This window comes from Indicator indicator, chromosome 10, assembly GCF_027791375.1.
Source record: "Indicator indicator isolate 239-I01 chromosome 10, UM_Iind_1.1, whole genome shotgun sequence".
Lineage (NCBI taxonomy): Eukaryota > Metazoa > Chordata > Aves > Piciformes > Indicatoridae > Indicator > Indicator indicator.
In genome coordinates, this window is record NC_072019.1 from 20,828,318 (window position 1) to 20,851,586 (window position 23,269).

At 49.8% G+C, this 23,269-nt stretch overlaps 1 protein-coding gene across 1 annotated transcript in view; it reads right to left on the minus strand.

Moving 5' to 3' along the window:
• Window positions 1-23,269, minus strand: part of ERI3 (ERI1 exoribonuclease family member 3) — a 136,522-nt gene that overhangs the window by 26,903 nt on the left and 86,350 nt on the right. Inside the window, exon 7 of the mRNA XM_054384283.1 lies at window positions 9,567-9,666. Within this exon, the coding sequence (XP_054240258.1) occupies window positions 9,567-9,666 (100 nt within the window). The remainder of the gene's footprint in view (window positions 1-9,566; window positions 9,667-23,269) is intronic.

Below are 23,269 nucleotides of genomic sequence, written 5' to 3' on the forward strand. Positions count from 1 at the left end.
CCCCTCAAACTGCCATCAGTGGTAATGACGTGCAGGAAACCAGCACTGAGAACCATGTTTTTTTTTTTTTTTTTTCTCCTCTTCTTTTTGGTGCTAGGTTGTGTGGGGATAGCAATAAGGAATAAAATAAAAAGCAAAATGAAGTTTGGTTATCTCTTATCTGGAGTTTGGTTTTTAATCCGCCCAGGAGCACAAATGAAGCCAATGCAGTATGTTATCTCCCCCATCGATCATGGATTCACCTCCCCAAAGACCCCCAGCTCTCTCCCCTTCCCAAAGGCACCCGGCCATGGCCCCCTCCCTGCCCCATTAGTCCTTCACTGGGCTCTGCCAGATGGATGCAATTTGCATAATATCACCAGCAGAGGCTGGCAGATCAACTGGGGTCAGGCTCTGACATCTCCAGCACAGTCTATCTCCAAGTGCTAATTTGGACTGCATTGATCTCTCTTTCTGATTTCTTTGTCATTTACGTCTGCAACGGTTTGACAGGAGATACAGAGACAGACAAGGGGGGGAGAAGAAGGGGAGGGGGGAAGAAGAGGAGAGAAACAAAGATTGTAGTTACAGATGTCTTTAAGGGAAAAACCAGATTAATCCAAGGACTCCTCTGAGGGTCGCAGCTTTGCAACATCCTAATTATCCTATTCCTATGAATTCCTGTACAGACTTAGAGGGGGGTCTTGCCAGGGAACTCAGGGGAATGGAAACTTGTTAAATTGTGGTGGAGTCTCTCTGGCTGCTTGCTACCCCTTCCCTGTTGCACCTTGCAATCAACTCTCATTAGGTGAAGCAGGGCAGCTTAAATCTGGTGTCCCTTGCTGACACAGCCTTCACTCTGTACCTCTGCCACCACCCTCATTAAAGGCAGATCTTTAGTAAAACTTGGGAAGGAGTCTCTCTTCCTTGCAGAGAGGAACCATGGTGCTTACAGACTGACACTGCCTAGGGATGGCAAAGCTGGTACAACATGGATACCCAAACCCTAGAGATAAGGGCTAACCCAAGGGGAGTGGTAGCATCCTTGCAATCCCCCAGGATGCAGGTGTGGGAGGGTAGGTGTGGGGGACACATTGCTGTTGCAGGACAGCATGATGCTAAAAGACACCTTCCACTGGAGTCCACTGCAGAGCAGGGCAGGCAATCCTTGCTCCTAATTGAGATGTTTATGTTCATTAACAGGAAACTCTTTCCCTCCTCACAGGCCAGGGAAGACGTGTTACCATTTAGCCCTGTCTGGGACACATTGCAGAGAGACACCAAGGCACCAAGAGAAGCCACAAGGAAATCAAAATGTCACTTGGTGTTTTACGTCACTACTTTTTACAGAAAAAGCTCTCTAGAAAGCTAATGATCTCCCAGCACCTCTCACATAACATGTCAGAGGATGCATCACAGTGCATGGGAAGTAATGCTTGTTACAGGGGCCGGGGAGTAAGTGCTAGCAAAGATGTGTATTCTCCCAGTACAACACGTGGCAGGACTTGGTCAGTGGAAGAGTTTTTCCAGCAGTGTGTGTGGGGGGGCTATTTTGCAAGGCTCAGCCACAGGACTGGACAAATAGCCAAGAGCAGGATGGGTCCAAGGCAGTGCAAGGATTTCTCTAGTACTAACCAGTTCAAGTCTGAATGTTCCTGGATTTGAGACTGTCTGATTGGCAAGATAAAGCACATACATAATACAAACCATCGGCCCCTCCCTGTGCTCCCAGTATGCCAACAACAGTTTAGAATGATACAAAGAAGATAAATTTAAGATGTTTCTCATCTGTTACAGGAGACATGAATTGGGCTGAGGATTGGGCTGAAAATCACACCTGGCCTGGGAGGGAGGGAAGGACAGCAGATCTGCTCTTCTCACCAGTCCCCACTGCTAGTCCTAAAGCCAGAATCCAGAGAAAGGGTGGGGCAAGAGCAGCCATGCCAGAGGGCAATAGTAGCACTATCCTGCTGGGAGTCCACCAGGTCTGAGACTTGAGACAGATCTGCCCTGACCTGCAGTTGGGCCTCCCAAACACAACAGCGATATTCAGTGTGACACTGGAGATGCAAACATGACCACTTCCAGTCAGCAGAGAGAGGCTTGCACCTACCTTCCACACATCCCCAGAGAGTGGGCACAGCTGGGAGGAGCACACAGTGGCACCCCCACTCTTCTTGGGCTGCCAAAGCCTCAAAGTCCATCTCAGCCTCCCCTCCAAGGGATCACGAGCCCTCAGGTGAGGAGTAAGGTGTAAGGCACCCATCACACCACGGAGCAGGCAGCAGGGTCCCTACCCCTGCGGACACAAGACCAACTTTTGGCAGGATAGGACAGAGGGGTGACTGCAGTCAACACAAACACTCAATCATCCTTCCTTTCTTTCTTCTGTGCCTCCTTTGTTAACTGCAGGAAACAGCTGAAAGACCTTGAGTTTCCCATTGTAGCATGTATGGGAACAGAGATGCAGTGATCAGAACATACCCCCTGCTGCTCCTGGGGAAAAAGGGAGAGCAGAATCCTTTCTAAAAAGGGTTTACGATTAGAAGAGTGTTCTGTCACTCTGGCACGCAGTAATCCACTGCGCCACCAAGTCCCTTCAGAGAGATGTCGAAAACTTAAATGACTGAAAGCAAAAGAGCCCCGGCTCAGGTTCCCAGGCAGCCAGACATCCTAATTATCTTTAGATCCACTCCCACATGGAGGGGAGAGAGCACACAAGAGTAAAAAAAAAAAAAAAAGGGAAAAGAAAAGAAAAAGAAAGAGGGAAAAAAAAAGACTGTCACATTGCTTTTTTCTTTTTTTAAAAGCTTGTCTCTGCTCAGTGCTTTTCCAGCTGTGACACCTCTCACGGTAGTTAATTAGAATCATGTCACCGCGTTAATGTGCTCTGACTGGACTCTGACAGACGCGCATCCTCCATTCGGCTGCCCTGGTCGGTCCTCTCTCCCCACCCCTCCTTGGGGATGTGGGGCTCAGGGCTCACGGTGGCATTCCATGACACCTTCCCTCTGCCCACGCCCACGGTCTGGCGGGTGCCCTGGCACAGTGGGCTGGTCCCTTGCACCCTGTCTGCCTGGGTGCCAGGCTGTGCTGCCTGGCTGCGACAACCGGCACGCAGCCGCTCCACCTGTTCTGGATCTGCCTGACCTTTACAAGCGCTAATTCAAAATGACACTGCTCATTTGATGACATTTCTGTTGATTTTTACTTAAGTCTCTTTTAATTATTTAACTTGGAGTCTTTCCCCTTTTGCCTCGGGCTGGGGCTGCTATGAGTGGGGCAGTGGCCTTGAGGCAGCCCCCATGCCCAGCTCTGCAGCAGTGAGTCCTGCGCTCCACTCCTGTTCTCACTGTGCCTTGGCGTAAGGATGGTGTGGTGAAATGGCACTGCCCCTAAGTACAGAACCAGCTGTGTGCCACCTCTGCTGAGAAATGAAGAGCAGAAGAACAAGGTTTGCCTGGTCCAGGGGAGTGTGGGGTTCTCCAAGGCTTCTCCCACTTCCTGGGAGGGACAGGGAGGGTGGGACCAGCTCTGCCAGCCATGCACATGCAAGATGGCATAGAAAGTGGTCAAAAAAGTGGGGAGTTTCACAAAATGCTGTTCCCTTGTGCCCCCTGCCCTGCTGCAGAAGAGGCAAGTGAGTATCAAAGGGGACTGGCAATCCTACAGACACTGGGCAGGCTGCAAGCTTCTTCATCCCCCTGTCAGGGGATCAGGAAAACTGAAGAGGGGAAGAGGAAGCTGAAATAAAGCCAGCAAGCTCCCAGGTCTGCCAGCTGCCTGGGCCACATGCTCCCAGCACCTCACGGGGTGAGGAAAAGGCTCATCAACCCCTGTCAAGCTCCCAGAGGGGAGAGCTGGTGCTGACAGCCAAAGGCCCCATTACAGTGGGTGGCCAGCTGCCTGTCACTGCTCTTAGCAAGCATGGCCCTCATTGCCCTCTCCTTCAAAGTCCGTTTGGAGAGCAGCCCCATGCAACAGGACATGTGCAGGCAGAGGGATGGCTTGGCCAGGCAGCAGGCACCCTGGCAGGCGCTGGCCCTGCTCCCCGCCGTGGTGGCAGCTCGATGTAGTTAATTAGAATTGTGTCACTAAGTAAATGTGCTCTGACTGGACTCTGACAGCCGCTCACCTATGACACTGGGGGCCAGGAGACAATCCACATCAAACTACTGCAGTGTGACCCTTTTAACACAAAGAGTAAACTCACTGCACATTGAGTTGAAGCTCATTAAAACTGTCTACTCTGTGAGCATCCCATTAACCTCACTGTTAAAAACACGCAATTCCTCTTCTTCTTTCTGAGGCCTAATTAATGCTCTAGATCAGGAACAATATCACAGCCTAACCTTCCGAGATTTCCAATCAGTGAATGAAAAGAGAGAGATGGAGCCAGAAAGGCACAGTGGCTTGCTGGGTCGCTCGCTGCATGCGCTGTTGACCTGCCCAGGCAGGTAGGTCTTTTCCACTTGGCATGGCAGAGATCCCCAGAGGGAGTTTGGCACAGCGCTGGCTGGGGGGACCATGGTACAGGGAAGAAGGTGAAGCCCTGCACAGAGGCTCACAGCTCATGGGGTTACACTGACTGGTGTAAAAGAGCCCAGCAAGGGGCATTGTGTCAAGACAGGTGCCACTATGGGTCCACATCCGCTGGTCACCTGGGATGGGTACTGTGGCTTCATGAGTAGGAGACACAGTGGCTTGGTTACTCTCCTTCCTGGCAAAAGTGAAAAAACTTCTAAACCAGATATTTAGAACTAAATCTAAAGTCATAAAAGTGCTAAAGCCTGAACTTTAAAGATCCAATTAAATTCAATTAGATTCAAAAAAGACCAGTAGCAAGAGGTAACATGATGTGTTAAAGCCAGTCAATGCACTGGAGGTGAAAGCAGAGCTGACAAATGAGGAACGAACTTTCCCAGCAGATCTACTTCTCCAGATTTGCAAAGTTTTAACTTTTTTTTTGGTGTATTTTCAGTTCAATAACTGGCTTGATCAGAATTGAGAAACAACAAAGGACTGAGAAAAATAAAATAAAATTTAAAAAAAGAGTGTCTTTTATCTTTTCCACAATCAGGGAAATAACCAAGCAACAAACTGAGATGGAAGAGGATAAGATGTGCTAACTCTAAAATCTTGAAAGGGTAGCTTCCAGGAACACTCCTGCAAATCACTGGGCACTTCTTGCTTTGGTTTCATGAACCTAGAAATTATTCTGAAATTTACTTTTTCTTTTCTACTGAGTACCTGCAAGGGAAACAGGATTTTACTAACAAAGCCAATTCAATTTGCTGCTAGGGCACTTCAGCATGGCACTCCAACTTCATCCTAAAGAGTAACCATGAGTAATAATTTACTTACCACCTTTTCAAGAACAAATAGTAAATCACTGGTTTTCTGATGTAACAAGTATCTAAAAACTAAGACTAAAGGCATATTATGTTATATAATCAGACAAACTAAATGTAACAAAAATAGAGTATTTGATGAATAAAAGAATAACCAGATTTAATAACTGGGCAGTGGTAAGGAGAGTTGCATTTGGTTTGATAGCTGCTGGTCAGTAAAATTTGACCTTTTTCAAGGAAACAGGTTTAAAAAAAAGGCAAAAATAGAAGAACATCAATTACTGAATCCAAATGATCTGATGAGATTTTAATCCTTCTGATTTTTATCAGTCTCTGAAACAGTAGAGACTGCAGTGCAAGAACCCAGCTTCACTGATGTGAAGTCTGTGAATGCTGATCTTTGCATGGAAGTGCTAAAACGCCCATTATATGCTGAAGCTAATTCAAACATTTTTTAAGAATGGCAACGTGCACATGCCTGTAAGATGGATAACTCTTTGGCAAGACTCAACTTCATTTTTCTGAGGGTCAAGAAAACACTAGACAAAAAAGTAGTTCCTCAGACCAAGATCCCACAGCCCACGCTAGACCCAACACTCATTTAATCCATGTTTGAGGAGATATGGAAGCTGGAGAAAGTAATCTCTGGTCCTCAGAGACACATTATCAACCCAAGAAAAGACATGACAGAACAAGTAACACTTCCCTTTTGCTCTTTTCTCATTGCCCAAAGATTTCCTCCATCCTCACTCTCTGAAGCAAGACTTTACTGCCTCCTTATTCTGCCTGACACTTTTCAGCAGGCTGAAATTTTGACATATCCCTCATTCCTTTACCTCCTCCCTCCCAACAAAATAACTGCAGCAGACCCCATCTAACCATCTACCCATCTAACCCAGAGGCAGATGTATTTGGTGACACGGAGCACTTTACTAACACCTCAGCAAGATTTGTGGCTTGCTTGCTTGTGAGTACAAACCAGGTGAAAGCTAGAACATGAGACCCAGCAGTTTGCTGCTGTGTATGCCCAGCTCTGTGTCCCAGAGGATGTAGTCCAAGACTTGATCATGCTCCTCCAGCATGTACCAGGTGCTACAGGTGAGAACTTGGAGATTTTGAACAAGATGAAGGAGAGGAAATGAAGCACAGAGTGGGATTGGTCCCAGATCATATCAAATGCAGGGATTTGGAGCAGGTATCTGCTGAGACAGTGAATCAGAGAACAATTTGAAAACAAAACAATACATAACCCATCAGGAGAGATGGCCAAATTCCTTGCAAACACTTCACAAAAACAAGTGGCCATCCACTGCAATTTTTCTGTCAGATTTGAAGGGAAACACCCATATTAAACATTTCTGCACAAGCAAGCTGAGGCTTCACAGGACCACCTGTGCTCCCCACACCAGACTGCTCCCTACACTGACAGGAAAGGAGCTGCACATATGCTCTCTTTCTTCCATGGCATGGTATTCACGAAGCTGGTGTGGCTGGCAAACAGACTGCCTTGCTGCTCCCTTCTCAACCCTCTTTGGTTTGCAGACTTCTGGACCTGGGTGACCCATGAAATCTATGCAAATCAGAGGCTGACCCTGGATACACCTGCTTAGTGTAGCCCTGGAAACCCCCTCCTAGCTCCCTCAACTTTCATCAGCCCTGCTGCACACCAGGACCAACCCCAGAAGAGATGCAAGGCTCTGGACTGCATGGGAGCATCTCCAGAGTCACAGCCAGCGGCTCCCAGCTTACCATGGGGAGGGAGAGCAGGCAGGTAGCACGCCCTGCTCTTCTCCACTCTCTTCTCCAGCAGCAGCCCTTGAGGAATGGTCCCTTATTTGGCTGAGTTGGCAAGGCTATGTCAGGAGCAAGGCTCCTTACAGCCAAGAAGGGGAGGGCAGTACTAGGCAGGGAAAGGGCTGGCTCCTCTCAGCCTTGAAGCAAGAACACGAGCACGAAGATGGACAGTGATGAGGACTGGGCAAGTCATAGGGTGACCATCAGCAATTGGGATGAGTGTGCCCAGTCTCAGTGGACAGTAGGGAAAGGACTTGACTGTGAAGAACCAACACTTGCTCCAGGATGAGGAAGCAGAGCCAGACCCAAGGAAGACAGACTGCCTCTGCAGTGATCAGCACCTCCTCAGTCCTTGGCCTGGGAATCTCTCAGGCTGCCACTAGAGCTAACACTTGACTCATGCCTAGGACCTGAAAAGTCAGCAGGCTGGGAGGCTGGTGCCCTGACAAAATGCCAAGCAAAGCATGTCTCTGGACACCAGCATTGCCCTGAGCCTTCTCCCAGGAAGAGCACTGGGCTACCAAACCTCAAAACCAGCAGCTGTGGGCAGCAGGGGTATCAGGGGGGCTCCCAAGCTGGCTGAGAGGAGAACCTGTTCTCCCCAGCTGCCATTCAATGAGCCATTCCTTCAGCTCATTCTGGGAGGCTCAGCCTGCCAGCCAGGATGCAGAGCTGCTGGCTCTGCAAAAGGATTGCAGGTGCCCAGGGTGGAGCTGCTCTGGACCCAGCCAAAGACAGCAGGCAGCAGGCTGCAACATACAGGGCATGTGTGCACTGTTGGCAGTGCTGGGGAGATGAAGACCATTGTGCTGCTGGCCTGGCATCCTCCACAGCACCCATATAAACCCCCCACCAAACTCTGTGTGAAGGGCAGGCTTGCCACTGGACCTTACTTCTCCATGGGCAATCCACCCATGGCTCACCCTGCACTGGAGAGAGCTGGGAGTGCTCCCCCACAGAGGGAGTTTGGCAGAAATGAAGAAGCAAAACACTGCTAGAGAACTGGACTGGAGAGGTACGTGAACAGCATCTTTCTGAACTCCATCAGGCAGAGATATCTGTGCAAGACAACAGCACTGAGATAAACACAGGCAGAAACCAACGAGAGGACAGATGATACTCCAGAGCTGGGGACAGTTTGTTCAAGTAAGAGAAGACATCCACAGAGAGTTCTTGCCATAAAAATACAAGGAAAGACAAGGCACAAACCAACCCTGCAGACCCTAGGAAAAGTCCAAGCCCCCACAGCAGGACCTACACACGCAACTCCTGCAGTCCCTGCTCCCTCCCCGTGATCCCCCCAGCAAGGCACACAAGCAAGGCAAATCTGCTCCCAGGCAAGGAAGCAAATTTTAATGCTACCTCTGTCAATAATGCAACCAGATCCATAGTTCAAGAGGAGCTTGCTAATTAAAAGCTGGTGAGCTTTAAATAATTCATCTCCTTAACTTGGATTGATTGGAGAGTTTAATGGTTAGTCTTGAAACAATATTAAACAGCCTTCCCAAGGCCCAGGTAGCTGGTGACTTTTCCGAGTAAATCTTACCTCCTTGTGAGCTTTAACGCTCATGAGTCAACGGGTGAATGAAGGACTAGAAGGCAGAGGGAACACCTGACTGCTGGTATCCAAGAGGCAATCCAGTGCCCCCGCAAAGAAACAAGACAGGCAAGAGCAATGCAGCCCTGAGTTACAGCCCTGCCTACAGCCCAGTAAATCTGAGCTCCTGCCCATATTGCAGCCTGCTGCTGCCCCAGCTCTGTGCCCCCAGCGTTAAGCAGCAGGCAGATTTACAGCCTCAGTGTCCCAGGCCAGGTCTCCCTCCACATATCACTTTGATCCCTGGTGCAGAGGATCTAGGGGAAACATGGAGCTCTGCCACTGTGCATGGCAGTCTCAGCTGTTTATCTTGGAGCAGGCTGCAGGACTATGAAACTCATCACACACATGAGCTAACGGGATGCTGATTCAGTTCTCCAGCTGGGGCCATGCATCTTCACTCTGTAGCATGTTTCCAGCCAGCTCCTGAGGCTGTGCTGCCTGGCAGAGCCTCCTTTTCAGGGCTGTAAGCAGCATCCAGAGCAGCTGGAGAACTGGTCTGACAGGGAGAACATCCCACCCAACTCTGGGACTGCTGCCCTGTGCTCCAGGCACTGTGTGAGAGACTAGTGCTACTCACATCCACATCCAGCCCAGGCACTGCCAGAGTGGCCAAGTGGGAGAGCAGTTACTGAACCAGAGGGACAGGCAGGTGTATTTGGCACATGGGAGAGAGAGCTCGTCCTGCTCTGACATGTTGTCCCATTCACCAGCTAGAGAGCCTGTAGCCATTTGGCTGGCTCTCAGCACCCCAGCCAGGACCAGCTCTCCAGAGCTGAGGCATGTTCCATGCACCAGGAGCAGCTGCCACAGGGACAGGAAGGGCCTGGGGCGGCACCACTCACCTATCCCGCTGTGAGGCCTCCCTATGTGCTGTAGGTTCAGTCCTTTGTTCATGTCTAAGAGCCCGTTCTTTGGCCAACTGCCCATGGCAAAGCTGTACGCCTGCAAGAGAGAAGCAGAGAGTCAAACCGGCGCACAGCCTACCTGCAGACATATTCTGGGGAGTCCCTTGCTGCTGGCAGCCAGCTTTGCTCTCCCAGGCCTGGCTGCTCCCAGGGCCAGCGAGGGTCTGTGTTCACCATGTTCAGTGCAGAGCTGTGCATTGTCCACACAGAAGCTCTCCTGGAACCACCTGCACAAGGCTGTCCCACCAGATGCTCCTCACAGAATGAGGAGGTGTCCAGGGCCTGTCCCTGAGCCTTACACAGGTGAAACCCTCCAGAGGTTTGCTGGCTGCTGTGCCAGACTAGCCTCACCTGAAGCCACCTTTGACACAGTGCGGTGAGCTGGGAGCTGCACATTCATCCCACATGTCCATCACTGGGGTTGCTCCCACATTATGCCCCTGTTCCTGCTTCATCAAGGATGGAGTTGGCAGCAGGAGTCAGGAGGACTTTGAAAGAGTGCCCAAGCCCAGACAGGCCTGGACAGCAGCCCCTTTCCCCTCCAGCAAGCACAGCTCTCCCAGCTTCCTCTCTCTTCTCCATCCCCAGACCCCCAGTTGCCTCAGGGCTCTGCATCCCTGGGAGAAACCCCAGTGAGAACCAGCACTGCTCACCCCAGCACACAGGGCCTGTAGCCTGGCCAGATGGAGCCTGCTCCACCCCTGCTGAGTCCCCTGGCAGGGCTTCTAGCCAGAAGCAAGGCAGTTGGGAATCTGAGCAGCACAAAAACCCACCCTGGACAACACAAATGTGAACGCAGCCAGGCCCCCATGTCACAGCAGTGCTGTAATTACAGCCTGACAGACAGACCTATCTTCTTCATCTTGAGGAATTAAGCTCAGCGCTGCATTGAGAGCAGTAAGAAGGGCACGTGGGCTTAGCGTTGCTCACGTCGCCACTATCTCTGCTGCCATGAGGGCCATTGTCCCCAGATGAGATCAGGTCAATCCAGCAGCCCCTATCTCCCTCCTGCAGCAGGAATCATCACTAACCATGGCCATGGCGTGGCAGGGCTTTGCTGACACCCTCTGCAGGCTCCCAATGCTGGGGAAGATGTTTTTTTGTAGCAGGAACAGGGCTGAACTGGCTGGGCACTGACTGAGTGGTCCAGCCCAACAGTCTAGCACCCACCTGCCTACCACTGGGATCTGCTGGCAGTCACTTTGCCCTGCTACCTGCTGCTCTGCCCAGCACAGGCTGCCAAACAGCCCTTGCTGCCAGCAGCCCCCCAGGAGTGATGGGGCTTGGGGAAGTTAATTTATTAGTGGCCTACACAACCATTCATGCTGCTGTGTTACTCCTGCCTTAGCAAAACAGAGGGCTCCACAGATAATTAATAGACAGCATTGCTAATCCTGTTGGGAGATGATTAGCAATTAAAACTCCTAATTAAGTCTCTGCATAATTCACTGAAATTACACTTTGTGTACACAATGGGGAGGTTTCCTTGCCTTCAACAAACATGCTCTGGTATCTTCATTGCCACGGCTGGGATGAAGACTGGCCAGCTGCAAGGCAGAAGGGAGCCAGGGGTCGAAGTGCAGGATAGGACCCTGCCACCCACCTGCTGGGTGGCCCCATGTGACAGCAGCAGCTGTGTGTGGCTCCCTCTCCTGGGCTCCATCCCACAGAGCAAGCCCAGGCACGGCACAGGGAGGTCCTAACACTCAGCACCAGCAAGTCCAAACCTGGGGTCACCAGCAGCACAGGGCATCCCTGGGGAAGGGGTGTCCCTGTACATTTTGGGGGAGGATGCGTGGGATGGGGAGGGAGCAGGGCTGTCCCTGCACAGGGACAAAGCAGACTGTGAGCTCCAGTACTGCAGACTTCTTTCCCAGACCAGACACAAGCCTCAGAAGTCAGCTGGAAGCAACAGAGGAATCATAGCAGGAGACTGGCAGGATCCTGGGAAAGCCACAGGGACAGCTCTGGAAAGCCTCTGACAGCTGGGTGCTGGTGCCAGTCCCAGCCTGCCTCCCTGGCCCCACAACAGCAGCATCAGCAAGGAGCCATCAGTGGGTGCCCTGGCCCCAGGATCGGGCCAGGACCATCTCTGCATCGCAATTTCTTTTCCTAGTCAAGGTCATTCGGTACAGTCGCAATACCTGAGCAAACTAGCTAAGCAGCCGGGGTGGAAGTTGGCCTGACCACTGAAGGTCAAGTGTGCACTTATGCATATTCAAAGCTGCCTGCAGGATCGATTGGGTTTTAATTGTTTTTCCTGGGGTTTTGGAAGGAAGTGCCAGGGGCATTGATCAGTCCCAGACGAGGCCACTCACACTTCAGGGCTGGCAGGGACCATCACTTTGCTGGAGGCAGAGAGAAATGCGGGCAGAGAGGCAGAGATGAAGGCAAGTCAGGGGACGGGTGAGACAGACCCAGCCAGCAGGAGGAGCCATTGCTGGGCTGCACTGGAAAATAAAGTTTTTTAATTAAAATTGGCAATTCTGAGCCGCTTGCCGGCAGCAGCCACACAATCAAGAATGAGGAGCTTTGCTGTTTAATATTTAAAGACAACGTTTAATCTTTAAACAGGAAAGTTCTTCTTCTGACTGTTAAAGCGAGGCAGAAAGTGCTGGAGGCTCCCTGACACAGGGCTACCCAGCCCGTGGCCACTGGCTCACCCCTGGTTCATCACAGACAGCAGGACACCGATGTCAACTGCAGTCACTCTCTCCTGTCAGCTCTGCTGCTGCTCCAGCCCTTCACAGCCACCAGCAGCAGTGCAGACCCTTGTCCCTTCAGTGCTCTCCCTATGGCAAGCCATGGTAAAGCCTGAGATGCCCCTGGCTCACTCACAAGCCAAAGGATTTTTAAAAATACCACTAAACTCTTTTTGTGAGTAAATCACTAATTCGTCCCTCCCTCTGGTTCAGTCCTGGTGTTGCAGGGACTGGGTTGCTACCTTCTAGGCTGGACAGCTTTTTATTTTTATTTTTTAAAAAAGACAACAGAGTGAAAATGACTTTGGTAAAAATCCTGATTTAGAGATGAACTGAATGCTTCTGATCTGCTAAAACCCACTCAATGTTTGCAGAATAATTTTCAAGCAGCTTTAACGCAATTATTGCCATTCATACCAGCTCCTAGAAAGGCCCCTTTTTTCCTGATTTTGTTTGTAATTCTATGAAGGTTACATTTACCTCCCTGCCAACACTGCCCTGAAGTCAGATGATTATTAATTATATTTATTTACTCATACAATCCCATAGGCATATGCAGCAGTTCACAGACAAATACCACCCTGGGTCCCTGATGTAGGGATCTCAAATCAAAGGTAAGCAGCTACTCCTGTGATAAATGTGAGCTAACAGCCACAGGAGATTAGGAACATACTGTGTTTCCACGCATGGAGCCAGCACCACAGATAATCCACACCCTGTTAAGAGTGCCAGCATGGGGAGGCAAGTCCTTAGGTAACCTGTAACTCACATAACCCCCAGAAAATCCAGAAATCAGACCAGAGGATAAGACATGGGGTACAGCAAGCCTGGCGCAGGAGGATGGTGTGTGCAGAGAATCACAGCATTTGGGGCTGGCTTTACAGTAAAGTGGGTCTGATACCATCCTCCTGTTGTACCAGGTCATGAAAGCTCCCAAAGGCCACGCTGCATCTGCCTCAATTTGCAAAGCTCCTGAAACAAGAGCAACCTGGACCACTTCTGGTAGCACTGGGGCTAAAGATGGTCCTCTGTGCTGGGACAGGGGTATATGGAGGGCACACCTGGGCAGTGCCACAGTGCTGCTTGCAGGGTAAAGAACACAGAATTTGTCCAGTTTGGCACTGAGTTTGCCCCAGTCCAAGCCAGACTCTGTCCTTGGCAATGTTGGGGCCAGCAAGATGGCAGCAGCAACACAGCTGGATCCTGGTGCCTTGCTCCCTGGAGCTTGTTTGGTCTACACACCACAGTTTATAAGCAGTGCAGCTACAGAGAAGATGTTCTGGAGGGTCAGAAAATTCCCAGAACTGGAACCTGTCAAGCTGATGTATTGATCTAAGTGGACTGAATAATGCTCCATCATTTATTTATGGGGAAGTGCCCGGTACACTTCACAAAAACTGGTGTTCGGCAGTCACATTAAGACAAGATTTAACGTCCTGCATCATGGAACAGAGCACCTGGGCAGAGGTCAGCATGCTCACTTCCACGAGAAGCCCCACAAATCCTTCCCACACGTGCAGGGAGGGTCGGGGCTGATCCTCATGGAGCTGTCAGAGCTCTGCTAGGGCAACGTACCGATGCTGGCAGAGCCAGCCCCATGTGTGAATGCTGTGGGCTGCTCTCCCAGTCCCAGCCCCTTTGTCCCCCATTAAAGCTGCTGGCGTTGCACAGTCCTGGGTGCTTTAGCTGCAGGGCAGGAGGGAAGCGGGACTCTGTGCTTTGCAACAACACAAGCACGTCCACAAATCACAGCAGCAGGAACTGCCAGAACCAGCACAGAGCCTCCTCCTGCCATGCCCAGCTCAGGAACACTGTTGTTTTTTATGTCCCACCAAGAGGTTCTATATTTTTCACCCACTACTTGTAATTTTAGTATTAATAAGGACACTTTCAAGCAGGCAGAAAACATTTCCTTTTGGAAAAAAAAGCTCCCCAGGAGCAAAGGGGCTCTGTAGTTTGAGAAAATGCTGAAGGGTGGGCAGTCAGGAATACAAAGAAGTGGTCTTTTGCCAAAAATTTCCATTTCAAAAAGACACCTGACAAAAAGATGTTTTTAAACAGACAGAAAGAGCCATGGGATTTCTCCAGCTGCTCTTGGCTTGGGCAGGCAGCAGACACCAGTTGTGCTCCCCCAAGATCAGGCCAGGCACAGCAGAGCCATGCTGATCGGAGCTGACCTGCCTGACATTTTCACAATGGAGAAAATTACTTTGCGACAGCAAAAGCATCTTCCCCCTCTTGTCATGTCAGCTGTGCACCACGTCCACCCAAAACAAGCATTCCCCTCTGATTCCCCTCATTTCGCTGCAGCCACAATAAGGTGTCAAGGTTTTATATTACTTTGTATCATAGGAAGAAAAAAAGAGGCCATGTTTATGACTAAGGGGACTTTTAAACACAGCTTAAAATGTTTTCAGTGACACCATGTAACCCTAAGTTTTTGGGGCTGGGGGCATCTTGGAGGGGAGCATCCCTGAATAGCACTGAGGACTGGGGACTCCAACATGGTCCCTAGACATCCCCTTTTAATTGCATGCCAGTTCAGGGATAAGAGGTGAACATTTCTTGCTGGGATTTCTTGCCACAGAAACTCAATAGCCTGACACAAGGCAAATTTACCACCACTGAGAGCCTGATCCCATCACCAAATCCTTTAGTGGCTTGTAGATGGAAGTTGAATACAATTAAAGAAGAGGAAGGTAAGGAACAAGCAGCTTGCCAAGCCCCAGCTGACAACAGCAGAGCTCCTCTGTCACAGGGAAGGTGTGGAGGACGCTCATATGGTGGGTCTGAGGCCCAGAGCCTGGGATGGCTTGGCCCCAGCAGCAACAGAGCCTGCTCCCTATGCTGGCTAGGGGAAGGCAGGAGCTAAGCCCAGGTGTAACATGTCCCTTTTAAGCAGTTTAGTCAGAACTGCTGCCACATTCACAGCTTTTCAAGTATTTTTAAATCACTTACAAAAGCAGGATTAAACGATCAGGAATTCCATTTAATAGGACAAATAAAGAAATAACAATCTACTCCATCAGCCCTGTGAAAGGCAGGTTTGATTTAAGGAAAAAAAATAATAAAAAAAGTATAAAAGAAGGAGAGAAGAAAGGAAAGGGGGGTTGGGAAAAAAAAGGATAATGTGTGTTTACTCAAGCAAAGAAAAAAATATTTAAGTGATGTAGGGGAGAAGATTGCAGTAACTAGTGAAGAATAACATCGTCTGCTTTGCTGTCAAATCACACAAGAATTTCAGTAATAGATTCTCATTCTGACACTCAATTCAATTCGAAGGTGATCCTGCTTTATCCCAACACATCAAATATTAAACACTCGTATTAGCCAGGGTGCCGTCGCCTTTCCCGGCTTAGACGCGGCAGGAAGCTTTTCCCCCTACTTTCTCTCACTCGCTATAATATTCTCAATGTTATCTAAACATGCCTTCATACACTGGGGTTCCTTATCAATCCCATTTGGGGAGGGAGAGGGGGGTGTACTTAAAACGGTATTAGTTTGGGGGGGCTTTTATTATTATTATTTCCAAAGCTTTTCAATTTTGTGTGGAAAAAGCTTAGGGGGAAAAAAAAAAGGTGGAGGGAGGGGAGGCAGCGAGAGAGGGAGAGGGAGCGCGGGAGCGAGAGAAAGTATAAGAAAGGGAAAAGCAGCCAGCTGCTCTTGTTTGACTGATGCCTTTCAACAAGGGCAGTCTAGCTTGTCAAAGCCCAGGCTCGAGATGAATTGGCATATCTATTCAGCCTGCCTCTGGATGTCATGCAATACAGTTTCATATTCCCAGATAAGGCATGATAAGCAATTGCTGCCCTGACACCAACTCCATCCATCCCTGCCTTTCTGTCCGCACATATCACAGATCTCTGCTGCACCTCTAATAACAGGCATTTGATTTTTACAAACGCAGTGGCAAGAGGGGTCTCCAGACTGACCAGGTACAGCATTAACACCATTCACCTTTAATTACTTTTATCTATGTGCTCCCAGCTCCCTGAACACTCCTAGTGGTACTGGGTGTAGGAAAACAGCTTCTGCCCAACATCACACCTGCCAAAACCTTGGATTAAGCATCTCCACTAACAGTTAAGGAGTGGGGGTGATGACAGCAGATTTGCCCTCTCCCAAATAAATCTACAAGGCCAGCAAGCAGGAGGTGGTCTGGTTGTGGTTTAGTCATGGGAGAATGCAGGAGAAGATGTGAGTGGTGTACCGTCCAAAAGAAAATCCTTCTCTGGAGCAGAAAACCCGTGAGAGTTGCAGGAAGAAAGAGAAGAAGAGCCAACACATTGAATGTGGGGACACCACAAATGGGCCTGGCCCCACTTAGGTGGAAGCAGATGCTGCCCTTGGAAATGTATGTTGTTGTCAGCACCCTGCAGAGGATAAGATCCGGACACAATTCTCCCATGTTGATGAAAAGCTGGGACCCTCTCCGGTGCTCTGCTGTCTTCACACAATGGCCACTCAAAGGTTTTTCAGGGAACAGTGTCAGGCAGCCAGCTCCCTTCATGTCCTGGGTTAGCAGGAAGCCCTTGGCACACAAGCCACCTTGTCAGCCCTACCTGGCCTTGCTGAGCAACCTTTGGCAAGCCCAGCTGGTGTCCACTTCAGTTACCTTCCGAAGTCCCTTGTTAAAACTGCCACATCTTTATGCCTCACATTAGGCAGTAAATTGAACAAATACAAGATGAATGATCGGTATTTTGAAAGGTGAGCTCTGGGCACACAGGAGCTGCCTGGATTTCCCCTCCTTTGGAAAGTGTTTTACAGAGGCGAGGTGTCCCCAGTCCACGAAAGAAGGACAAGTCAAGCTTAAGGGAAGGCAACAAGATGTCAGATAAGATGTGGAGGATGCAGCATGCTTTCTCCTTATTAAAACAAGCAGACCATGTCATCAGATCTCTGTCCATAGGAGCACTGCAAAAGGGAAACTGAGGCACACACTGATCTCATGCTTGGCCATTCTTCCCACCCAGATACACATCTGAGCAGCCTCAGGCTGCCCACGTCTTGGCAATACCCCAACTCAGTCACAGCCATTCAAATTCAGTCAAAATTCCTCATAACTTCATCCCTGCAACCATCAACAAGCCCTCTCCAGGGTTCATTTGGACGTTGTGGCCCTGTTGGGCAGTGGGAAGGTGGCCCTGCCATCACGCTCTGACTTAGGCTACAACAGAAACACGCTGGTGTGCCTGACTCTGGAGTGTCAAAGTGCCAAGTGGTTTAGGCTTCACATTTCCCTGTGTTTGAACAAGAACAGTCTCTGCCTTGTTCCCCGGCTAGGGATTATCCTGGATAAAATGTTCTTGACTGATGTGTGCTCTGCAGCTGGCGATACACTAGGTTAATGCCACAGAGACCTGGGTCAATGCCCTGGGTTCGGTCACAAGCTAAACAAAGCTACAGGTCTGGAAGACTGGGGTGTGCATAAGCCAGCACTGGCCCAGGAAAAGGGACAACCAGAGCCATAAATCACTAAGCAAGCAGATCAAGGATGGGGGCTGCTAGCAGGACTGGGCTGGGCTTGGGGTCAAGTGGACGAGCAGAGCATCACAGCAGGAACCAAGAGGCTGCTGCAGAGACGAGGGACTGGAGGATGCATGCCCAGTGCTTTTCCTGATCCAGGACAAGTAGCCCTGCCTTGGAGCTGCAAGCCCTCTTTGAACAGGGCTGCCTTCTTGCAGTGTTCCAACATTCTGTCTGCACTGCAGGGTGACTAAAACTGGGCTTTGCCAATGCATGCAACCAACTCCCAATGCTGAGATACACAAGCAGCTCCCAGTTTAGCACAGGGACACCCGATGTCAGGGCAACCAGCTACCAGGGAATATCTATGAGTGGCTGATTTACCCCTCCAGTCCTGGGAAGAAGGGGCACTATCCTGTGGTACTATCCTCCAGGGACTGCCTGTCTCCTGTGGGGTCAGTTCAAGCAGGAAGGCACAGCCTTTCCTCATCATAGCACTGTAGCCAGCAGAGTGGGAAAACTGGGTATGACACCAAGGAAAACCCCCAAACACACTTCATAGATGATACACCACAGCCACGGCTGCCTCTCCACATAGATAAGACAGTCTGATTCTACGTGCCCTTGAGGAACCCGGGTGTTCAGGGTGAAGGGGAAGACGCCTCCAACAGCGCTGGAAAACAGGTAAATGTTGGCACTGCCCCAACATCAGACCCATCGTCAGCCTCTGCATTCTGAGGACAGAAAAGAGTCTGACAGGACCCTACCAGATGTGCCAAGCCACAGAGCTGAGCTGTTGTGGCAAAGCAAGGTAGACACATCTCACCCTCCTCGGATTCGGATGGAGGTTAAGAAACATCAAAGAGAACTGCAGTTTTGCCATATTACATGAGGATGTGTAATAACATTCACCGATCACAACCCTCTTCTCTTTCCACAGCCACAAACTATGGTTGTGATTCTGAGATGTGCCCTACAGTCCCCAAAACACACCCCTCCTTTAATCTAAACCCATGCCTTTTCCCAAGCAGCAAGCTTGCTGTCAGAACCTTTAAGCCCTTCCAAAGGGGGTCTTTCCCCCCCTCTATTTCTATTTTTACAGACACACACGCTCGCCTCTCCCTTGCTCACTGTTTAATTTCCGTGTGAGAGGGAAGCAGGTGCCCGTGCTCCCGTGAGCTCTCCCTTCTCTAGGTTTTTTTTCCTTTCTTGGATCCTGCCCCATTAGTTTAGTGCCCAGCCATCTGCGACGTCTCCTGTAATGCTGTCCCCCTTGTGTACCAGGGAGCTTTTCCATTAGCGCCTTTAATATTCTGACACCTTAGCACAGGCTGCTATTACATTCAAACACTGATCGCCCTGTGAAATTACATCGCAGGGCTTGCTAAAATGGAATTGTGTATAATCAGGCTCCTCCATGCACTGTCAGTCCCATCACAAATACAACGTAAAGCAGGCTTATGGATGGGCTTAGCAGCTGCTACAAGTGTATTTTTTTTAATAGATGAAGTATCCCTTATTTAAAGCATTTCCTTAAGAAAAAAAGCCCCACAAAACAACGGTGAAAGACAAATCAACAGCTGCTGCACAACGTTAACCATACTACAGGTCTCTTAAAAACACGTTATTTACTAAGGTAGCTATCTGTTTATCTATAACTATATCAAACAGAGAAGGAGGGTGAGATAAAGATAGTTAAACAGACAGGCGAGGAGATATCTGCCACTGGGAAATAATAGCTAAATAAAAAGTACCATTATTTACTCCAGAGAGGGGAGGAGGGAGACCCAAGTACTGCACCTATCTGGGAATGCTGTGATGCAGGGAAGGCAAGAGAGAGGGCACAGAAACTGTGCTGCTGCTGGGAACTGGCTTGGCAGGGCAGTCCCCCACCTCCACTCTGGCTGGGAGCAGCTCAAATTAAGGCGAAACTGGGTACAGCAAGAGGTTCTGGGTGTGTTCCTGCAGGGGAGGCTGGTTCCCGCATGGCCAGCACACAAGGGACCAACTCCACAGCTTTCTTTTTTTAATCCCAGCTAAGGAAGTGATGGTTTAGGAGAAAAGTATTTCAGGGGCACATACAATGTGTCAGAGAAATGAGCTCCCCAGCTTGGAGTTCAAAACGCTGCCTCTTACCATGCCCTAAAGGTTATTCTGTCTGTCTGCTGTGAAATGCAGCAGCACATAGCCTGGAGGGAGATTTCCAGAGGCACTGTGACCCTTCTGCTATCTCCTCCAAGAAGCCTCTGCAGGAATGATGAGATTGTAGCTCATTTCCACACACCTTGAAAGAGCTGGGCTGGATCAAACGTGCTAGAAGGCGAAGCAGCACATCCCTGGGACTCATCCTCACCTCCTGGCAGGGAGTGTGCTCCACCCCACTGAAACACCGATGTTTTGACATTGCCTTTCATCCTAAACCATGATGGAAAAGCCAAAATATTGTCTTGTTTCACTGTGTGGGAACAGTTATGCTTGGGAACCACAAAGTAAAACCCCGTGACAGAAGTGCTGCCCTTCAGAAAGCAGCAATCTATTCCTGTGAGAAACACTGACTTGACATTTTGACTCCAGATTTTCCAGGGCAAACAAAGCCATTTGTCCAGCATAGACACACAGCTCCTTTGCAGCGTGCATGGCATGTCTCAATGCACGGTGCTATGGACACTTCTGGAAGGGACATGTTTGGTGACAGTTCTGCTGCTGTGCACAAACATACCAAATGGGGAGGATGGGAACCATGGAGGGCAGAGACCCACGGACGGGTTACCAAGAGGAAAGTGTAGGGCAAGTGATGGACTGCACGTCCATTCACGTTGCAAGTGTGAGACAAGGTAATTCAACCCTCTGTTTTTCACTGCCTGACACGGTCAAGTTTAGGTGTTTACAAGGTGGCAGCAAAAGAAGGGTGCTGGACAACCAGCAGGTTCACGTTTCAGTTTCATAGTCTGTTCTTGGAAGCCATCCTTGGGTCATGGGAAAGAAATCAGAGAGTGATTCTGCAGGACCCTCTCACCATTTCTATGGACTTGCCTGCACATCTTACCACATACTCTCCCACTGCTCACATCCTACAAGTCCTTCCACGATTTCATGCCCCCCACACCCTCCTGATACAGATACACAACCTTCTCAAAAACTCACCTCTGGCATGATGCAGAGAAACTGGCCCATAAAGGACAAATGAGATGGAGGGCATGGACACACGTGCCCTGCTCTCCCTTACCTCCCTGCCCACCCCCGACAGCAGATTCTGGGGAGCAAAACTCAGTCTTGTTTTTGACACAGCACCAATCCAACAGAGCTGTTGGAGCCTCGGACTGTTCCTGCTCTACGTGATTCAAATAAAACAGTTTCTCAGCACTCACAGAAGATGCAAAGCCGCTCAGAGGAGAGGCAGCTGGAAGAGCAAGAGAGCAAGAGAATACAATACAATACAAGGCATCAGGGAAAAGATCAATAAAGATTACGAGGGCAGCGGCCATGTCTCTTGCCCACGTTGAAGGCTCTCATGGCTGCAGCGAGGGAACACCAACGAAAGTTAACAAGGCGCTGCTGCGCTGGTGCCTGAGGATGATACCTGTCTAATCAAAGGGAGAGTTTACACTGGATCATCTAAGCAGCAGTTCTTCCTTATGGCTGTTGACGGAGGTCATTGTTAAGACTGAGGAGGTTAAAGCAGAGGCGCCTCTAAGTGCTCTGATGGATGCAAACACCAGGAAAGCAGGTAACGCATGCAGGCCCTGCCAGTACAGCTTAACAGGGGGCAGGTGGCAAAATTGAGGCTCCTCAATTTTGATGGAAGAGCAAACAGAAGGAGATGGTCTGAGAAGCTGGACAGCATGCCATGAAAGGATCTATTTTGACAAAGGTCAGGAAAGCAGAGAATGAGAGGACAATGTGGTGAGGTCCTGAGAAGAGGTTATTAAAAGAGGTGTTGGAGGATGAAGTGCAGCAGCTATGGCCAGGCAGAAGTGCAAGACTGGTTACCTGGACTGGGAAGGGTGGACTGGCACTGTATTAAGGTGCTGAGGTGGTGACAGAGTTCATGACAAAATTGACAGAAATGAAGGGCTTTGGGTCCCCAAGGCCACACCTTGAATACTGTGTTAAATTTTCAGCCCCTCACTACAAGGACACTGGAGTGCTGGAGCACGTCCAAAGAAGGGCAACAAGGCTGGTGGTGGGTCTAAAACACAAGTTTTGCAAAGAGTGGCTGAGAGAACTGGGGTTGTTTAGCCTAGAGGCTCAAGGGAGACCTTATCACTCTCTACAACTGCCTGAAATGTGGTTGAAGCAAGGTGGGGGTCAGTCTATTCTCACAAGTAGCAAGCAATAGGACAAGAAAGAATGGCAAGTCAAGTTGCACCAGAGGAGGTTTAGATTGAGCATTAGGAAAAATTTCTTCCCTGAAAGGGTTGTCAAGCAGTGGAACAGGCTTCCCAGGAAGACTGTAGAGTCACCATCCCTGGAGGCATTTAAATGACCTGTAGATGTGGTGCTTAGAGACATGGTTTAGTGGTGTCTTGGTAGTGTTAGGTTAACGGTTGGGCTTGATCTTAAAGGTCTTTTCCAACCAAAAGAATTCTGTGATTCTATGATTCTATCTCTTGTCTCCCAGGGGAGCCAAAGGTACTGTCATAGCAGTTCAGTGCCACTGATTGCCAGCCAGGCTGAGCTCCTGCAAAACACACAAGCAGTGACCACCCTCTCTGGAAGCTGTCCAGGGTTCCCTTACTGTCTGTGCTGGGACACTCTCTGGTTATTGCTTTTAGATGTGCCTGCAGTTCTGCCTGCAGTAAGGTGCTGGGGTGAGCTGACACCTGGCCACACAGATGCCACTCCTTGTAGAAGGTGCTGTCACTGCCTTGCCACTGCCAAGGGCCAGATTCAGCAGCTTGGCTGGCCCTTCCCTGACAGTGAGCCTGAGAAACTCTATTAGGATTTGCTTAGTTGTTGCCTGCTGATGATACGAGACCTGAGGAGTAGGCCCCAGAAACATGAGCCAAACAGAGTTATTGCTGAGTGTGGGTAGCAGAGATGGCCCCTATGCAGCCACAGTGCAAGGACAGAGCTTGCTGTCCCTCTCAGCATCCCTCAGCTGCCCTGTGAACCTGTCCTTAACCTACATGTGCTGTCTTAGCTTTGGATATGGTTGGTGGAAACAAGAGCAAATGAGAACAAATGCCCCCCAGAGGAGAGGTGGTCTGCAGCAGAGGGCTGGAGGGCTGAGATGTGATGAGGAGGTTCATGGGCTCTCTACAGGATGTTTGGCCATGGGCTGCCTTGGCTTTCCTGGCCGCAGAGCTGTGCCAGGCAGCCCACCTGCCACAACCTGACAAAGTGTCAGCAAAGAGCAAGTGGCTGGTATGGAACAAGGTGTCCCAATTAACTCTCCACTGATCTAATTAGATCTCTGCAGGGAGGATGGGAGCTGGACAACTGACACAGCCGCCTCCACCTCCTTGA